A 19,212-nucleotide genomic window follows, 5' to 3' on the forward strand; every position below is an offset into this window, starting at 1 on the left:
AAGAATTGAGAAAAAGTCAAAGTGGCCAATTGTAATTCAAATTTTATATAACAATCTCTTATATATTTTTTTGACGTGCTTTACACTATATTGATTTTAGTAGTTCCACGTCATTTTGCTAACATGCATTTGTTCTTGTTATATGTAGGTGAAACAAGTTCAACTACACTATACAAGCATAAGATTAAGTCACAAGTTCAACTAAACTACAAAACTAGACGAATGACCTAACTACTACTCTTTCCGGCTACCCTCTCCATCCTTTGCCTCATGCGATGTGTTGGTATGGGTTTAGTCATCCCTCTTTGAAGCTCCTTCGCAATCCTATAATAAAAGGTCTCCACGTCCGAGGCATCCCAACACACTTTAGCGAGGTCATATCCCTGCAAGGTGTAGTCCATATATTTGTACACGTACACACCGCAATCTGAGTAGTTATCTTATTTAGGCATTGCATCCCAAACATGAACTAAAGGCTCTTCATTTGGGAAATTACTATTCTTCCCAACATAACCAAGCATACATGTAACAACTCCAACCTAACACACAATAAAAAATAACATCAGTTCACGAAAGTAATAAGGAAAGATTTAGAAATTATAATATAAGGTATCGTCGAGGAACTATTACCACGCACTCTTCCTCTTCGGGATATTTAGCGTTGTAGTTCATAGGATCAAGTACCATCACGCCCCATTCCTTCACAGAAAATACCATGAGAATCCAATGGTTCTGGTTCACGTGCGTATTACCACGCACTCTTCCTCTTCGGGATATTTAGCGTTGTAGTTCATAGGATCAAGTACCATCACGCCCCATTCTCTCACAGAAAATACCATGAGAATCCAATGGTTCTGGTTCACGTGCGCGGGAAGAAATATGTAGTCCACCTGGTTAATTGGTGGACCTACCCCATAACTCGCCCAATTAAGAAAGAAATGCATGGTCCTCGCAGAATAGGGACGTGAGTAGTCCACTTTCTTCGCCAACTCCATAAAAAGTGGATCCATGAAGTAGTTGAAGGCATCCTCGGATACACCCCCACGACAGCTATGGCCTCCTCACGATCACGCAACAACCACTGCAAGAAACAGGTTATGAAATAAAAAGAACATATATGAAAGAAGGTCAAAGATTATACCATGTAGGCATATATGATCCTATCATCTAGCCATCCTTTGGATTCCAAACTCTGCTTAACACTTGTGTCCAAGGTCCACTTAAGATCGTGTATAATAGGACCACTCCCGGGCAAACCACCCAATCCCCAATCCCTCATTATAGCGTTCATCCTCTCCCACTTTAGTCTCTTATTTATCTCCCATTTCTCTTCCACAGGGCGGCGAATATCCATCTTCTCAGCCCTCGAAGACGACCCTGCTGCAAATAAAGATGCTTGTGTCGGGCCCTGTGACACTTGCTGAGACGGCTGTGTCATGTCAATTACATCGGCCTCTCGAGTCTCTCCAACTATAGGCTTCATCGTCTCGGGAGAAAGATGAACATGCTGGAATACTGGAGCCATATATGCCGGACCTCTAACATCCTGCATGAATCGACAGTACGGCTCGAGAAATAAAGGGGCAATCCTCCCAAACTCATGCTCATACTCAGGGGGAATGCTACTATCCATAGCTTGCAGACATGCCAACCCCTTCTGTATCTGCAAAATACATTTGTGGCATATAATCAGATGTTACTATAATCCAAAGGAGGAAATAATTCTTTAAAATATCGGGGAAATAATTATTAACAAACTTACAAGGTCAAATGTCTGGGAGTTGTTAAACAACTCCCGTGTGCTGTATTATGGCTCTGGAAATGGTTGTGGCTTCCCAATACGCATCCGTGCTATGCCTGAGTACCACTGCATGTAGCCTGTGTCATTCACTGCGTCTGGTTGATGAGCAACTACAACCTCGGATGCTAACTAAAACGGGTCCACTTACCAATCTCAACAAACCATATACCCCGCCAGTCATAGGGATTAAACGGAATCATAGGCTTCCTATACTCTGTCATGTTAACAGGTGACCGTGGAATACCCTATCTGAACCCGAACTGTCTCATCACCCTATCAGAATGCTGATACTCAACAACATCATAACATAGCACTGGAATCCTGGCAAGACCAAAGAAATGAGCCTCCCAATCCTCAGCCGATATGTCATGATCCCTATCTGAATCCTCCTCCACCTCGTGAAAGTGCGCAAATGGCGTCCACGCCACAATATCAGCTGCAACTCCATCAAACTCGCCTCTATAATGTGGCAAACTATGATGAGGCGTCAATCTACTATCACGCCTACCTATAGCCCGTTTCCTCTTAACAACAATTCCAGTCCCAGAAATATCCACATCCATAAGATCATCAGGAACAACATCAGCCTGCACCTTACCCTTCCCTTCCTTTCCCTTACCCTTACCCCTAACCTCCTTCACCTCCGTCACCTTCTTCCCCCTAACCTCCTTCCCCTGCTTCCCTTTCACCTCCTTCCCCTTCACCTTATTTCCCTTCTTCCCCTTCTTCCTCTTAGGCTCGGCCTCGACCTCCTCCTCCTCCTCATCAACAACCTCCTCAACTGGCCTAGCCCAGAACTCAGCAACTGGATATGAATCCCTGATAGGATCAGGAAGAGGTCTCCCAATCAAGAACCGCTCATATGCCCAAAACTGCAACAACCACGTACAATATGCAATCCTCTTAGCCCCTTTCTGTGCTGCATGCTCGACCCCCTATACAGATATGAAAGAACCGCAGAACCCCAAGACCATCTCTGCACACCCGTAAGATAGCGGAGGTGTCCAATGTACTTCGGGTGCACGACATTCCTACTACTGGCATTCCTACTACTTGTAGGAAATAGAACAGAACCAACGACCAAGAGCAAGTATGTCTGTGTGTGGATAACAATCCTCCTCGGATCAGGACCCGGATCATCCCTCACATATCTCTGATACAACCATGTGTACTTTATGTCGGCTCTGGCCCATGTCACCTTCACCTCGTCTTCATCCAATGGCTCAAACCACTGTCTCGAAAAATACACCAAACCACTATCCAGACCGTCGCCACTTAACGCATGTCCAGCAACCGGTAAACCCAAGATATAGCCAACATCCTCCAAAGTCACTGTCGTTTCCCCATGTCTCATGAAGAAGGTGTTGGTCTCGGGACGCCACATCTCCACAAGTGTCGTGACAAGCCTCGCATCATTCTGCAAAACCACACCCGGATTTGCAAACACACCAAAACCAATGGTATGCAACAAGTCCTTCTGTGCATCAGACAAAACCCACATGCGCATGCTCCTGTTCCCACAGTAACACTCCAAAGGACCCCGCTCATGTCCCTCCCAAACATCCGAACTCACATGATAGGAGTTATCAAAGATAATGTCATGACTAACTAGACCTGGCAATATATTATCCATCCTGAAACAATAAACATAAAAACAATTCAATAAATTAAACATAAACCATATGTTATCCCAACGACAATAATACACATCAATTCTGAATCATATAAGCAAAACTTTGAATATTATATTCAACAATTTAACCACTTTCAAATCCGACGTTAAAATGTCATACATTGCAACATTTTAACAACATATGTCCAACCAAATAATACATCACGTGTTCGTCCAATTAACTAATAATTTAGTACACATTACTAATGAGACATTCATCAAAACTTGGTGCATTACTCTGACAAATTGTGGATTTTATGAAGGTTGGTGCATAACAGTTTAATACACATTACTCTAACCAAACACTGACCCGTCAGAATCCATTGGTAATCACTGACCCATCAGAATATACGCAAATTTCCATAAATTACCCATATAATCACAGTCCACAATTACAAACGTTTGTATGAATTATTATAATCCCAGTCCACAATTATATGAATCACAGTCCACAACATCATACCAAATTACTATACAACATACAAACACAAATCCGATTATACGAACAGTCCAAATTATTATATGAATCACTTATACAAGATCATACAAAATCCAATTATATACAACATCACAGTCCACAACATCACAGTCAATTCTGAACCCTAAAAACCTGATTATATACAAGATCATACAAACACAAATCGGGTCAATTTCGAAACCAAATCGGGTCAATTTGGAACCCTAAATACCCGATTATATACAAGAACATTAAATTATTAATAGATTAGGAACCAGGGACCTTATGCAGCAACATAGTATGTAATCGCCTTTAATCGCCCTGAATTGCCCTTCAATCGCCTTCAATCGCCGTTTGTATGTATTTTTATGTACAACTATCACCAGAACGTGATAAACTGGATTTATTCGTTCTCCAGGCCTTCCGCGTAAAATAAGCGCATAGTCCTTTTAAGGGCATTTTTGTCATTTCCTGTTCCGCGAAAAATAAGCGCGGAAATGGGCATGTTCCGCGATAAATATGCGCAATATGTTGGTTAAGGGTCCCCTGACACATAATTGTCGGGCAACATGATCCAAAGATAATTCCTGCTACAAAAAGAAGAAGAAGAAGATCATTTCACGCCTTCTACATATATTTTTGTCATATGCAAAAGACTGGTTTCCGTTTCACTGCCTTTCAATCATAAATTTAGCGTAACAAGAAGTTGAATAGTATAAAATTTCAATCCATGCTCAGAAAATCCGACATTAAAAAAATCTAACAGAAAATAAGAGTTGCACCAAAAAAATTACTAAAAAACACCAGTATGAAAACAATGCTACCTAGCTAGCTAGCCTTAAGTAAGTAACCAGTCATCGAAATCGGGCTCTGGAGCTGCTGAAGTGTTAATAGGTTTTGAATTATAAATAGGTTCAAATCCATCTCCTTGCATAGTTCTTGCATTGTTAATAACTCTGGCATATATCTTCACCTGATCTATCTTATGCATCAGTATTTCCTGAAGATCGTCGTCGTCAGTAATGGTTGTCAACAATCCATCTTCATCGTGATACCGTAAATCAAGTTCTGAATCACGTGGTAAACCAAACAGTTTGGTAATCCTGTTTCTGAACTCATCCATGTCAATGTCAAGAATTCCACTAATTATCGGTACAAACCACTGCTTAACTGTCTCCGCGTCCTCATACAGAACCTGCACATAATGTTTCACATGAAACATATACCAATTCACGGAAAATACTAATATGTTTTACAAAAAAAAGTCACATACTTGAAAAAATCATGCAAAAAGATATATAATTACGCGAGTAGAGTTATTTATCGAACCTTAATCAAGAAACGTTCATTAGACTTAGATTCTGCCTCACCGGACTCGTCAACATGATCAGTAGTCTTATCATCTGTATCAGCAGACTCAGAATCATCAGATTCCGACACGGTCCTCTGTGAAAAGAAAAGCGAACATAAAAGAAACAGCAGTAGCAAGTTCGAAAGAAGAATAAGCGCAGTGAAGACTTCGAACATGATTGATAGTTAAGAACCAGGAAGAGTTTTTGTAATTGTGGTATCCTGGAAAAAGAATTATTGATTATAACCTGGTGTGATATATATCTACGAGGGCATTTGCTACTCATAAGGACTCCTTATCTTTCATGAAACTAGATAATTATTTATCGGCTCTGTTTTTTGAGTCGTGTATTTCCGGGAGTTCTGGTAGTTCTATTAACTTCAAACAGCCCTCTTTGTATATCTGACAACAAAAACAGCAGTCTATATAGTAAAAGCACGATTAAATACTTTACAAATTTTATATAAATAGTAATACATACAATTAAATTAAAATTGTGCGTGTGTAACTTTCTCTCCTTTTTTCACCCCCTTGTAGCTAATTTAATTTCTGATATCATTACACGATTCATAGCAGCACATCTACATATCTACATAAGATTTTAATATCTGTAAATCTGTAATAGAAACATAAACTTACTCTGAATAATTTACACATGACGTAACAGTAACTTCAGTTTCTTATCAATGTCATACAATTCCTAATGCACGACATAACAAAAGTTCCAAGACACATAAGAAAAGAAGCAATAAAAACACTTATCTTGGTCTCCCAGATGCTGGGATGTGCATAGTAAACATTGAAAGCGTACAAGTATTTGACAGACATATATATTTCTATAAATCTACTGAAGTCCAAATGCCTCTGAATGCTGAATTTCTAAGATCGTGGAATACATTCAATACGTCTCATTAAGGCAAGGGTCTAGTTTGGATTTCTCTTGAACTCCCATATATCCTGAAACACTGTGCGAAACGACCGCAACAGAATCTTTTAACCAGGAGGTGCTTCGATTTAACCAACCCTTTGGTGTCTCCTCATTGGCCTGAAGTTTACTCCTTGCCTCTTCCTCCGCCAATAGGACAATCCTCCTCTGAGCCATAAACGCCTTCACAGCTTCAACCCCGGAATTCACAATTTCCTTGGGAGGAATTGCAATAGGGTTCTCCTCTAAGTTAAGTTTCTGGAGATTCTTCAGTTGACCAAATGTCATGGGTAGTGCATGAATTTGATTATTGCTGAGATCAAGTTCTTGAAGGTTGATCAAATCACCAAATGTCTCTGGAAGTTCAGTCAGGTCACTAAAGTTACTGCTCAGATTAAGATGCTCAAGGTTTGTCAACTTCCCTATATAATGTGGAAGACCTCGAAGCTCATTGAAGTGCACATCTAAAAACTGCAAGGAACTCATCTCACATACAGAACTGGGAAGCGAACGGATTTTATTCAGTTCGACTGAAAGTCGGCGTAGATTAACTAGTTCATACCCAATGTTCGTTGGCAAGTAAGTCAATTTGTTGAAGCTGGCATTCAGTTCTACTAATGAACTGCAAAAGTTAAGATAATTAGATATGCAACCTTAAGAATAAGTGGGGACCACAAAGAATTTTTATTCGTTCCACATGTTCTGAAAATTACCTGCAGTGGCAGATGCTGTCAGGCAAAGCTGTGAGCTTGTTGCTAGAGACATCAAGAGTCTTTAGTTTCAGTAGTAACCCAATGGATTCCGGCAAAGTCTCCAATATATTAGATGAAAGATTTAGCTCCTCAAGATTTTCAAGACCAGCAATTGAATCTGGAACCATCTGTCCAAGCACTCAAATAACCAAAAATCAGAATGTACAGTGTACAAATTAGTATACAGACCCATCAGCTAACAATGCTATCATGACCTACTAATATCAATACCCAATTACACAGCTGGGGAGGAGCTTTCCGACACCCGCTCTTTCTAGTTTGATCTATTTTACTTTTCTGATAAAATAATCTTTGAATTTTTAACATACTTAGCTACAACTAGTTGTTCAAAGTCAAGACGACATTAGAAAAACCATTTTGTGTTACCAAAGTCCATTTCAGATTCAATAATTCATCAAACATCAATGGTCCCTAATCAAGAGAGCCCAACTAATAAAAACTTCAAATAATATTGATAATAGGACTAGTAACTATTAAGCTAGCTAGCATAAGTTATACGAGCTATACCAACAATATATAGAACCCCTCTCAGTTTGGAAAGAGTATACACATTCTTGTTTCTTAGATTTAATAGTAAGCAAAATGTCAGAAATTTAGAATCAACTGACATTTCTGAAAACTTTCAACTAGTAGAATTTCAGAAAGATGCAATTATATAAGTCAATTTGAGCAGATATAATTGTAGACTGTTGTACATTTGTTGCGAGTTAAAGCCTGTCCCCAACTTTTGAACAATAACTTCTAATTGGTCAGGGACTTATATCAAATATATTTCAAATATATAAATTCAGCTTACTTTCTGATTTAAACACTTCGAAATTTACAAGTATCAACTATCAAGTATTCTCAAGTAGTCTATCCACACAAGAGATATTGCAGTGTTTCGCATTAAGATATAATCTAAAAGTCAAACAAGCTTAGCTCCAACAGTTTAAAACTAACATTATGATGTCATAAATGTATCAGTCAGAAAGTTTGTCACTAGTTTTTTCAATTAAATACCAGTACAAATACACAATTCGGCACGAAATACGATCAACTATTCAAGTATAATATGACACTTCCTCTGTTCCCCAATCTGTTTGTATACTATTTACAGCTTCAACCAAGGAGCAAACAGCTTAATCTCAATTAATTCGCTAAATATCCACATACGAATCACCTAAATTTACTCGTTTTGATCAAAACGTAATATTAAAAACTTAAAAGCATCATTTTAGAAGTTTTAGCTACAATAGGTACTAGGTTTTATTTGTTTCCGTGATCAAGTGAGTCATTAACACAAATTAGACATACATCAGCACCAGCAGAGAAGCTGCTAAACTAAAACAAGTTGATTAATAAACTCGAAAAAGGAGCTGACCTGGAGCTGATTAACCGAGAGATTAAGCGAAACGAGACTCCGAATCTTCCCAAACGCCTCAGGAACAAACCTCAAACACCGATCAGCCAACTCAATCCTCTCCACCTCACCTCGATTTGCTTCCTGCAAAATCCTAACAACTTCCTCATTAACCTCCTCACCTTCCTCCACCACATCCTCACCACCGCCATATCCAGCAACCGCCGCCTCATAAATCCTCTCCAATTTCGCCTCGGCGTCGGCTAACAACTTCCCATACGAGTCATGTAACTCATCCAACGCAATCACCGCCTTATAAATCTCCTTCTCTCTCTCCATCTCCTTCTTCTTCACATCCTCGCCGTCAATTTCACTCAAATTGATCTCATCGAGCTCGTTCGCTAATCTCACCTCGATCTCCGCGAGTCTCGCCTTCGCTGAGTCGACTGACTCGTGATCGGGTCGGGGACCGAGTTGCGAGAGAATCGATCGAGTTTGCGACACGTCGGAGACGGTGGATCGCATGGCGGAGACGAGATTGGGATCGGTGAGAGGAGGCATACGTTCGGCGGGATCGAAGAACGGCTCGGCCGGCGGAGGAGTCGCCGGAGAGATCGGCGGTGGCTGTTCGATGTCGAAGGCGGAGACGGCGACGGAAACGTCAGCGCCGGAGGGTCGGGTCAAACTGGGGAGTTTGTTCATGGCGTAAGAGAAAATTGGGATTGATCTAGTAGAGCTTTGTTCCATTGTTAATTTGTAGTGATAACGAATGCACTACAGAACAAAAAAAAAATCATTAGGTTTTTTACTGGGAAGAGTCATAGGGGAGTTTTTTACTGCAAGGTACAGGTTAAAAGGTAAAATTCGAGAAATAGGAATTTAGCTATTTATGAAAAAGAAAAAAAGACTAAAGATAATTTTTTATATTATAATTTAATCTCACGTTGATAAATTTCAAAAAAAGTTTGTTTTTTCTTTTTGTAATAACCGTTAATTTCTAATTCTTCTTCTGATGATCGATTCAACCTCTGAATATGATGAAATAGGAAATAAGAAAAATCGATGAGATAGAAAAAATAAATCGTAAATAAAGTTTGATTAATTTTTTGAAAAGTGTTAGCACAACATCTCAACCTGTCAAGTCCGGACCTAAAGTCTGATGATCGATTCAACCTCTGGATATGATGGATATGATGAAATAGGAAATAAGAAATTCAACCTCTGGATATGATGGATATGATGAAATAGGAAATAAGAAAAGTCGATGAGATGGAAAAAAATGAATGCCTGATGATCGTTTCAACCTCTGGATATGATGATATGATGAAATAGGAAATAACAAAAATCGATGAGATGGAAAAAATGGAAAAAATGAATAATAAATAGAGTATGATTAATTTTTTGAAAATTGTTAGCACAGCATATTAACCTGCCAAGTCCGGGCCTAAAGTCTGGTTATGGAAGTTGGATATGAAATTGAGTTTTATGAGATTCACGGCAACATTTAATAAAAAAAACAAAGAGATTCAAAACAACAGGCATGTTGCTAACCATTTCTTATTTAATTGTTTAAGTTGCTATCATCACTGAATACTTTTTAACCGCCCAAGGCCGGCTGAATAGAACCTTTGGAAACAATAAAGGCATAGCAACAGTGTAAGAAATGAGGACTTACAAATCAGAAAAATTACATTATGCAAAAAATTATCCCTGGCTACTGAAATTCCTACCCGAATTTACAACAGATATTGCCAATTATAAAATACATCCGCTGCCCCTTATTTCAGTCACGGAACACATATTTATGCAGATCACTGGTATGTATAATCCTAAGAACAGGAACAAGTCCTAAGAAAAACTGCAGTATCATGCGAAGTACATTGACGCATAGCTTACCGTAAAATAGACCAACGTGAAGGCCGGAAATGACAACACTTAGATCATGACTTGTTGGCTGCATTCTATTGACTTGCTAACAAGATCTCCCTCTCGACTTGTTCAAAAATTTCCTTCAACCGCTGCTTGAATTTTTTGACGATGTTGCTTGTTACTCTGTCCCGAAACCTGGTGCTCTTCAACCACAATACACCGATATACACATCACACTTGGATGATGAAACAGCAAGCTTTGAATTCTCGATCTCGTACCTGAGGTGAACCTGCACACGAGAAAATATAGTTAGATGTCAGCTGAAGTAGATGTCAGAACTCGAAGTCAACTTCAAATATGTGCAAGGAATATGCGAGTAAGGGACATCAACCATATACAACCTTGCATACATTTTCAGTTCACTTTTGTTTTCCGATAAATACATCGTCATGTTCACTATTAAAAGATCAACATGTAGACATCCTATTAAAAGTACAATTATGAGCCACTTACACGGAAGTAGTCGCCAAAAGGAACATCATGTAAGACCATACTCTCGTCTACAATCCACCCATTAGAAATGGGAGATTTTTGCTGTGTGCAGGTCACGTCTCCTCCAAAGACTGACACTCGACGGTTGAATTTGAAATACATCCGCCTTTCAAATACATTTGGATTTACTTGTTCCCAGCTAGTAGTCACATAATTAAGACAGCCAGATCTCTCCATCACTGCATGCTCCATATAGCCTCCATCAAATATCCCCATCAATGATTTGACCTGAACCATTGAAAAGAAAATAGTCTACAAGATGCATAGTGCATGTATTATGGAACTGTAATCCATAGAGGTTAAAGAAAAAGTTCCTAGTTTAACAAATCTTCTTTTCGTATCTTCCCTTTTGCAATTCTCTCTTCAAATTAATAGAGTAGGAGTACAAACAAGTAGGGATGTGGAGTGATCAATCAAAGTTTTTTTTTTGTCATGATCAATCAAAGAGTTAACAACTTACATTAACAGGAATTTCTGCCGAATAGATCTTTGACATTGTCACATCTTCAATTATCGAACTGGTACCTTCATCAGGTAAAGTGGACTCGCCATCTTGTTCATGTTGCCTCTCTGCGATTTCAACTTGTTGCTCCTCCGCGATCTCAGCTTTCTCCTCCGGACTCAATGTTCTGGTTTTCCACAAGGCCATAATCGTCCTGTTTTTGCAAAATAGTTATCATCTTTTCGAAAACATCATAAATGCATTACAGGCAAGCAACAATTTCCCATCTCTACCTGCTAGCTGCACTGAAGGATACAAATGAATGAAAGTAGAACCGTAGCCTGCCTTGGTCATCTTGAGACTTTGCACCATGCTTAGCATCCAAACCTCGACCATTTCGCAAAACTATAACAAGCAAGGGACTTCCAAAAGATGACAGGGATGGGGGAAGCACTTGAACATCATCAATGTCTTCCCAAAGAAAGAAAAATCTGGTCTTGTGTCCAAACAAGTTCGCATAAAAACCAACAATTCTTGAAGATAAAAAGAGTCGCCCCTGCACCAAAGTTTTCAATAATATCGTGAGCAGGGGTATTTGGCAATGAACAACATTTGGTGTAAAAATTTAAGATATAAAAGCTTTGTATAAAGGTGGCCTCTACTTTTAGCAGATGCATGGAACCTAATCAACCTGATTCATACAAGTAATGACAGATGTGCAACTTCCGTTACCAGAGGGACTACACACATTATTAATTGGCAACTCATCTTAGCTTATTATCATAGTTCTGCACCGATTCATGTTATGTTGTTGCATAAATGTCTCTTTTACACCACAACTATTTTTAACATGATTTCGTGTAGAACAAAATTAACAGCAATAATATAGCATACTTCTTGTGTACGATTTAATTTTATGTAGAGATGTCCATGCTTATGAAATGAAAATTCTTTATAATAAAGTTTGCTCCCATGAAATTCTCAATAAAACCCATGATAAAAACATTCTCCATTACTCTCATTTCTGTTAAATTTACTGTATACTACACAATACATTATCTTCTCTTTTTTCCAAGGAGAAAGGAAGGGGATGGGGTATCAAAAGAACCAACAACAAAAAAAAACACTCTAGATAGTAGGCATGGTACCTGTAGTGGCATCTTCCTTTTAAGGGAACACGAAAAATCACTAATGAGAAATTCTTCTGGTGGAAGTGCAAAAATTTTCTGGAATGTGGAATTCCTGTGAGGGGACCGAAGGTTCAACTGTCAAGCAGAAGAACGGATGTTAATTTACAGGCATAAACTTGAAAAAGTACAACAGAATACACAATGAAATCAATCACCTTCTTTCCAACTTCTTTCTCCATCTTATTTAAATATTCTTTTATAGTATCAACTCCATTGTTGTTGTCTAAAAATATTCTCAAGTGCAACATTGACTGAGAAGCCTGAGCAAGTTTTCCTTCAAGAGGAACCCACATGTCTGCCAGTTCTGTGGAACTGTGTTTTAATAAATTAATTTCAGCATGTCCAAGTGAAACAGCTTGGTCAAATGGACCATCAAAGTCGAATACTTCAACATCCACCACTGATGGTGGATCTTCTGTAGCATCAAACTCAAGTATCTCTGCATAGTAAAAGTTAATGATCACTCATAGAGATGACAACACGAGAATGCCCAATTTAAAAATATTATGTACCATTCCATTGAGGATCAAGAGTTTGAAGCTTCACAGAGCTTGTTCGTGTTTTTCCATTGCAGGTGAGCACCACATATGGATCTGGCAGCTCTTCCGAGTCTAAAGAAGCTAAATTTGTCCCTTCAATTAGTGCTGCTGTAAGCACCCATCCATCACCTTGTGCTTTGACTCCATGATCACTTCCTGTTATCATTATTATGGGTCCAGTTGGAAATCAGTGTTTTAAACATGAACTAATAATAGAAACACAAAAATGTTAAATTGTTCACCTTTTCTAAACCTTGCCTCTATAAAATGAGATACCATGACGTAAACACGCTCAAGCTGTAAAACTAGAATCCCGCTGGTGATAAGTTCTCCAAAACTGTCTGGCAAATCAAGACCATGAAACTCTAATCCTTGCAGCTTACTTGGCCCGGATAGTAGGATATGCACAAAAACATACATCGCTGTGAAAACAGTGGAAATTACAGTGAAATTCCAAAAGTATTCAGCTGCCAACTCCCAATCTGACTGATGCTCAGACTGTAAATTTTCCAGCATTTGATCTTTATTTGATATAGCTGAAGGATCTGCTGTTCTGTAATTTTGAGACAGCAAACTAGCAAACTGATCGAAACTATCTTTTAATCCTTGGCGAGCTCCTCCTTCAATCATGCCTCTCATCATAGTGTTCTGATGAAAATTGATGCTCCATGATATAGTAAGATGGGAGGTTTCTTCTCCAGAAGATAATGTTGGCCCAGGGATTATCTTGTATAAAATTTCAATTTTAAATGTGTTGCCATATGGTGCATCTGGTGTGCTGACATGTACGGAAACAGCAAATTCCGATCCATTTGCCTTAAGATAGGTCTGCTCTTCAGTGGCCTTGACAGCCTTTACAAGTTTTGATGGTGGGTTGGTGTAGGTAACAACTCGTGTTAATAACGACTTGTCTTCTGATTTCCAGATCCAAGGCCCCTCCTGAACATCTGTTGTTCCTTGCAAATCTGCTAAATCTCTCTTAAACTGTGAATTTGGAGCAAACAGGTTCTCATTTAAATCTTTTGGAGATACAACATATGTTTGATCAACAAGAACGCCTCCCTGCAGATTTTCTGGCATTTCCCTTTCAATCGTCGCTGACTGCATCATTTCCACCAATTCACCGAAACTAACACTTGGGGCAGGCTCATCTACGCAATCTTCATAATCAGATACCGTAGTAGATTGTTCAGATGAATCATCAACTGTTGAGCTGTCCTCATTCTTATTAAAGAGTCTCTTCAAACGTCCAGCAATAGGTTTCATCAAATATTTTCCATCCAGGATCTTATGACGAGATGGAGACTTCGAGCTGGTACCATCTTGCGATGAAGCGTACATACCTTCCCAATCTTCATCATTTCCGTTACGAATATTTGGTTGTGCAAATAATGGGCGTTCACTCAAATTCTCAGGATCTCTTCCATGCAGAGAAAGAGTGACAAGAATTTTCCCTTCATGGCCCAACAAATTTCAAGTTCATATCTTTCACCAAAATTAAAAATCTAAATCATATTACTGATGCAATTACCACAATTTTAGTACATACTACAGCAATTTCAAGCACCAACCCATTCTTGAATTAAATTATTTTTGAAGTGTACGAAACGGAAGAAGACTTCACCTTTCTTGCATCGAAATCAAATAAGTTAATAATTCGAACATTTGAGGCATAATCATCAATTAATCATTAGCACTACATTTTTCAAATACATGGCACTTGGTGCAAAAGGAAAATGTCCTAGTCACTATAACAATCACTTACCTATAAATTAGTTTCAAGCACATTCAAACAATGTTACACATAGCAAACCTTAAGGATTCGTCATAGCATAGTGATCAGTGTTCTCAAAATAGTCCAATTTTGCCAATAAATTCTTACAAATGTTTAATCAATTCAATTTTTAAAATCCGATTTATCAATATGAATTATTTTTTAATGACATTTTTTACTATAAATAAGGTTAATACATTAAATATTACTAAAATATTGAAATTTATCCGATTTGTCATTTCAATAAAATCGAATCTTAACCCCACCTATTAATTACGATTTCCGAAATTTATAACCATGATAATGAGCAAAAAACATATAGTATTGAAATCTAATGCATCAAAAAATATGTAACACAATCAAAAAACACAACTACAGAAGCAAAACAGAGAAATGAAAAACACAACAAAAAAGAGTACTAACCAGCATCTCTATTTCGAGATTTCGAGCTCTTGGGCCTCTGAACAGTAAACCAAGTAGGTGGAAAATTCATAGTATCCTCATCAGTAACAGAAGAAACAGGAATCTTGACCCGACCCACCAACTCACCACACCCATTAAAAAAACCCGGATCATCTCTAGGATGAAACACAGACACAACAAGCACTTCCTCCAAATCATGAACTCTAAAAGCAAACTCTTCATTCCAAACAGGGTTTTTAGTATTCTTCAACACTCTTGTCTTTGATTTAAATTTCCCTACTTGTAATTTAACGTACGACTCCTCTACTATCCAGTCCCTGCCCTCCAACACATACACAAACAGCCTCATTTTTTAAAAAAAAAATCGAAAAAAAATAATTAAAAAAATAACTGCTAGGCGCCTAGCTATATATAAATGGAAATTTGTTAGAGGGGTATAAATGGAAATGAGAAATAATAAAATAATGGTTGTTATGGGGGTGAAGAAGAAGATATGTTAACGTGGGTGTCTGAACAAAGTGACACGAATATAAATTTAATGATGACTGGACTTATGTAATGGTTTTAAAAGATAAAGAACAACAAGGGGCGGTTTTAAAAGTGACGAATATAAGTGAGTTCTTGTAGGAACGGAGATACATACATGTAGATTGTGTTGTGTATCTATGTTGGCGTCAGCTGTACTGTTTTGTACTTTGGATATTTAGTGTGTGTTTGTGTGTGTTTTTTGACGTGAAGGTACGCTAATTGGGTGGTTTTTGACTAAACAAAGAAGATTAAAATGAAGAAACGGCTTAAATTTGTAGTCATCGACATTTCAAACTTGATTTTTGCTCCCTTTATTCAGGAGTTTATACTTCTGTTCTTTTGTATATGGGACGAGTGTTTGATTTGGTTTTCTTTTTTTGCGTATTCGTCACCTTTTTCCAACCGATCTGAAATACTACTCTCCCTCTTCCCCTAGGATTCCATACACCGGAGATGTGACTCGGTACGTATTTTTATACTCTTATAAAATATAGTGCTGTAAATAGCTTTAAATTTTTTTTCTGAATATAATTTGGTATTTGAATTTATATATAAAAAAATAAAAATAAATTATAAAAATATAATTTATATTCACCCTAAAATATTTATCGAGAATTGAATAAAAACCGTATTCAATTGAATGGGACAGAGGAAACACTTTTTTTTGCTCCGTTTGGGAGTGCCGTTAAAAACTGCTGTGCTGTGAGAAAAAATGCTAGTGGAAAAAGTGCTGTCAGGAAAATTAGATGACTATTTGGTATTTTTTTTTTATTTATGCATATTTTGAGATATAATATATAAAATTAATATTTTTGAGAAGGTTTGATGGTGAAACTGATAGCTACTTCCTGCAAAAATTGAAAACCGTTTTCTCCAAAAGCATGTAAACCGTTTTTTCCAAAAGCATGGAGACATGCTTTTTCTAACAGCAGCTTTTAGATCAAAAGGGCTTTTTCAGACCGTAGCTGTTGTAGCTGTCTGCAACAGCAATACCCAACGGGAGCGTTCTGCAACAACAATACCAAACGGGAGCGGTCTGCAACAGCAATACCAAACCGTACCTTTGTCACAATTTTAAATAGTACATGTGTGGGTTGTATACTCTTTTTTGGAGTGTACAGGATTCAAGTAATGTCCGCAAATGCAATGAAATAATTTTAAAAGTGGAAGTTGGATGCTGCTAGTAACATACAAAATTGTCATTTCTACTAAATTTAACAGTGCAATTAATTATTGGGAGTTTTTTTATGAGAAATTATTGGGAAAATTAATTGTCCGTACAATTAGATTAGAAATACTTGTATTGATTACCACAAACCAATTTTTTAAGTAAAAAACACGAAATTAGTCCATCAGATATTTTCCTTCTTTTCATTCCTTTTAATAATCAAATGTTTGATGATTAGAACAATAAGCTACAAACGAGCAATAGGCTGCATCATGAGACTCGTTAAATTACAAATCTTATTTGTTAAAATACGTATTCAGCCGAACTTAATATCATTACAGTATTATTCATGATTTTTTATACTATTTTCAAAAATTTAACGGAACTACAAGACAAATAACCTGAATGTGTTAAAATCAAATGCTATAAAGTTATGTGCATTATTCTCGCCGACTTGATCAGACCATGCTTATTCGATCATCTATATACTTTTAGCATTATTGGTATTATTTTCTTTTCTTCTTTTTTTCTTTTATGAAGGGATTCTTGGTATTTTTACTTTGTGATAGGTGGACATAATAATTAGTCTCGAAATTATAAGAAATGTATCATAAAGTATTACTCTAATTAACTTCTACCTCTATCATAAATCGATCGATTTGTATATATACTGTTTTCAATTTTCGCTCATCTCGAGTTTAGTTAAAACAAATACTTTAAGACTAATTATTCAAAAAATGTACCTAGAAGAATGAGACACTCTTTTTCATAATTTTATCACGATATCAATACCCTATTTAGATAATATCCAAAATAACAATAATATTTAAAACAAAGACATAATAATATTGACATAATTATAAGTATTTATAATGACAACGCTACTTGTGTTATTTGAAATTGAACAATTGAACTGAATTTAGTAAATTTAGAAACAATTAAAAGTCATTAAAGTGCATCTATATACCTATATATCAACCTCTATAAGATATTCCAGGATTAGAGATCACTTGGAACAACTTTAATGCATTATGCACTTTTGATAATAGGTGATTCTAAATTTTAAAAACTGAGATTTTCTTTCATTCTTTCTGGGGAAGGTTAGGATTGGAATCAAAAACTGAAACATGGGTTGGTTTTCTTTGCGGGGAAGGTTACTGTTGGAATAAAAAACTAAAACATGGGTGGATTGGCTTGGTTCTTTTGTCACTAATACTGGAAAAAACCTTAAACAAGTTTACGTGTTAGAAAAATATTATAAAATCCTGAAAAGATTTTTCTCTAATACTTTAATTTTAGATGGACTGATTGTTTAAAATGGTATAGAGATCAAGCTGACAGATGATTGAGATTCGATACCTGACACCTCCGATACAGGACCTTCAGAAATTTTAAACTGATTAGTTGACGCACAGTGATGAAATGGAGTAACAACAATAATTGCTGTAGCTGTAGCTGCACCCTATTTTACTTATCTCGAAATTGTTCTTCAAAGGGAAGGGCAAGGCCGTCTCAACTATTGTACAAAGCTAAATAAAATATGAGAAAAATGCTGATAACTACATACTTATCTAAATTATTTAAGTACGTATTGTATTGTATTTTTTGTAGTAGAATTTTAATTTTTTAGTCTAATTTTGTAATTAAAACAAAACTCCGACATTCATATTAAAAATCACTTTATACTTCACTAAGTTAGATGACTACGTACATAAAAATATTAATTTCATCAAATATTAGGGGCCTTATACAATAGAAACTCGATAAATGAATGTTCGATAATGAATAATCTCAACAAATAATTTTTTCGAGTCCCAACTTGAGCAAATGGGTTTAATGAATAATCTCGGTAAACACATTTATGGATAATAAAAAATTAAGTTTCTATAGACCCTATTTAAATATAAATGAATATCGCAATAGCTCGAATAATAAATTTATATAAATATATGAATACATTCAATTCAATAAATATTTTTCATTTGATTCATCATTATTATTAGTTTTTAATTGTGATATTAAAATAAGATCTGGAATATATTGTTGATTATGAGTAATTTTGTAAATATCTTACTTTTTAATATTTTACACACATTAAATGTATTGTCTCAGTATTATGTAAGACATACAGTGAATGCACCACGTAATTGTACCTATTACATGTATATAAAATTTAAATTAGAATATTAAAAAAATGGATGTAATTAAATTTTTCATAAATATAATATATTTTAGGTATATTTGAATATAAAATATTATAAAGAAATTTTATAAAAAAACCTAAAAATGATATCAAAATAAATAAAAATTTATTTATCAATAAATAAATAAAATATTTATTAATCGGTAAATAAATAAATAATCTTTCTAAATTAATAAATATTTTTATCATCCAAATCATGTTC

The 19,212-nt window shown here is 36.4% G+C and overlaps 3 protein-coding genes across 5 annotated transcripts; all 3 read right to left on the reverse strand.

Annotated features, from left to right (window-relative positions):
• Nucleotides 1-4,713: 4,713 nt before the first annotated feature.
• On the reverse strand, nucleotides 4,714-5,785 carry LOC141717643 (protein JOKA2-like). Of its 2 annotated transcripts, XM_074519800.1 has the most exons (3): nucleotides 5,529-5,785; nucleotides 5,260-5,376; nucleotides 4,714-5,125 (listed from the first exon to the last, which is right to left on the reverse strand). In XM_074519800.1, exons 1-3 carry the CDS (start codon nucleotides 5,565-5,567, stop codon nucleotides 4,769-4,771), a joined length of 513 nt encoding a protein of 170 aa, XP_074375901.1. In that variant the 5' UTR covers nucleotides 5,568-5,785; the 3' UTR covers nucleotides 4,714-4,768. The 2 variants fall into 2 exon arrangements, with proteins under 2 accessions (XP_074375901.1, XP_074375900.1); XM_074519799.1 differs by having other exon boundaries at nucleotides 5,260-5,785.
• A 115-nt stretch (nucleotides 5,786-5,900) lies between these two features.
• Nucleotides 5,901-9,087, reverse strand: LOC141717642 (plant intracellular Ras-group-related LRR protein 9-like). The gene is made up of 3 exons (XM_074519798.1): nucleotides 8,343-9,087; nucleotides 6,920-7,086; nucleotides 5,901-6,828 (listed from the first exon to the last, which is right to left on the reverse strand). The coding sequence occupies exons 1-3, from the start codon at nucleotides 9,066-9,068 to the stop codon at nucleotides 6,180-6,182; spliced, it is 1,542 nt and encodes a 513-aa protein (XP_074375899.1). The 5' UTR covers nucleotides 9,069-9,087; the 3' UTR covers nucleotides 5,901-6,179.
• Nucleotides 9,088-9,976: 889 nt separating this feature from the next.
• LOC141717644 (C2 and GRAM domain-containing protein At5g50170) lies at nucleotides 9,977-15,970 on the reverse strand. 2 transcript variants are annotated; one of them, XM_074519801.1, is made up of 9 exons: nucleotides 15,112-15,970; nucleotides 13,157-14,368; nucleotides 12,888-13,070; nucleotides 12,531-12,814; nucleotides 12,334-12,450; nucleotides 11,479-11,741; nucleotides 11,204-11,399; nucleotides 10,705-10,971; nucleotides 9,977-10,480 (listed from the first exon to the last, which is right to left on the reverse strand). In XM_074519801.1, exons 1-9 carry the CDS (start codon nucleotides 15,458-15,460, stop codon nucleotides 10,283-10,285), a joined length of 3,069 nt encoding a protein of 1,022 aa, XP_074375902.1. In that variant the 5' UTR covers nucleotides 15,461-15,970; the 3' UTR covers nucleotides 9,977-10,282. The 2 variants fall into 2 exon arrangements, with proteins under 2 accessions (XP_074375902.1, XP_074375903.1); XM_074519802.1 differs by having other exon boundaries at nucleotides 13,157-14,399; nucleotides 15,112-15,243.
• Nucleotides 15,971-19,212: the final 3,242 nt, after the last annotated feature.

Source organism: Apium graveolens, chromosome 4 (assembly GCF_009905375.1).
Source record: "Apium graveolens cultivar Ventura chromosome 4, ASM990537v1, whole genome shotgun sequence".
In the NCBI taxonomy this organism is placed as follows: domain Eukaryota; kingdom Viridiplantae; phylum Streptophyta; class Magnoliopsida; order Apiales; family Apiaceae; genus Apium; species Apium graveolens.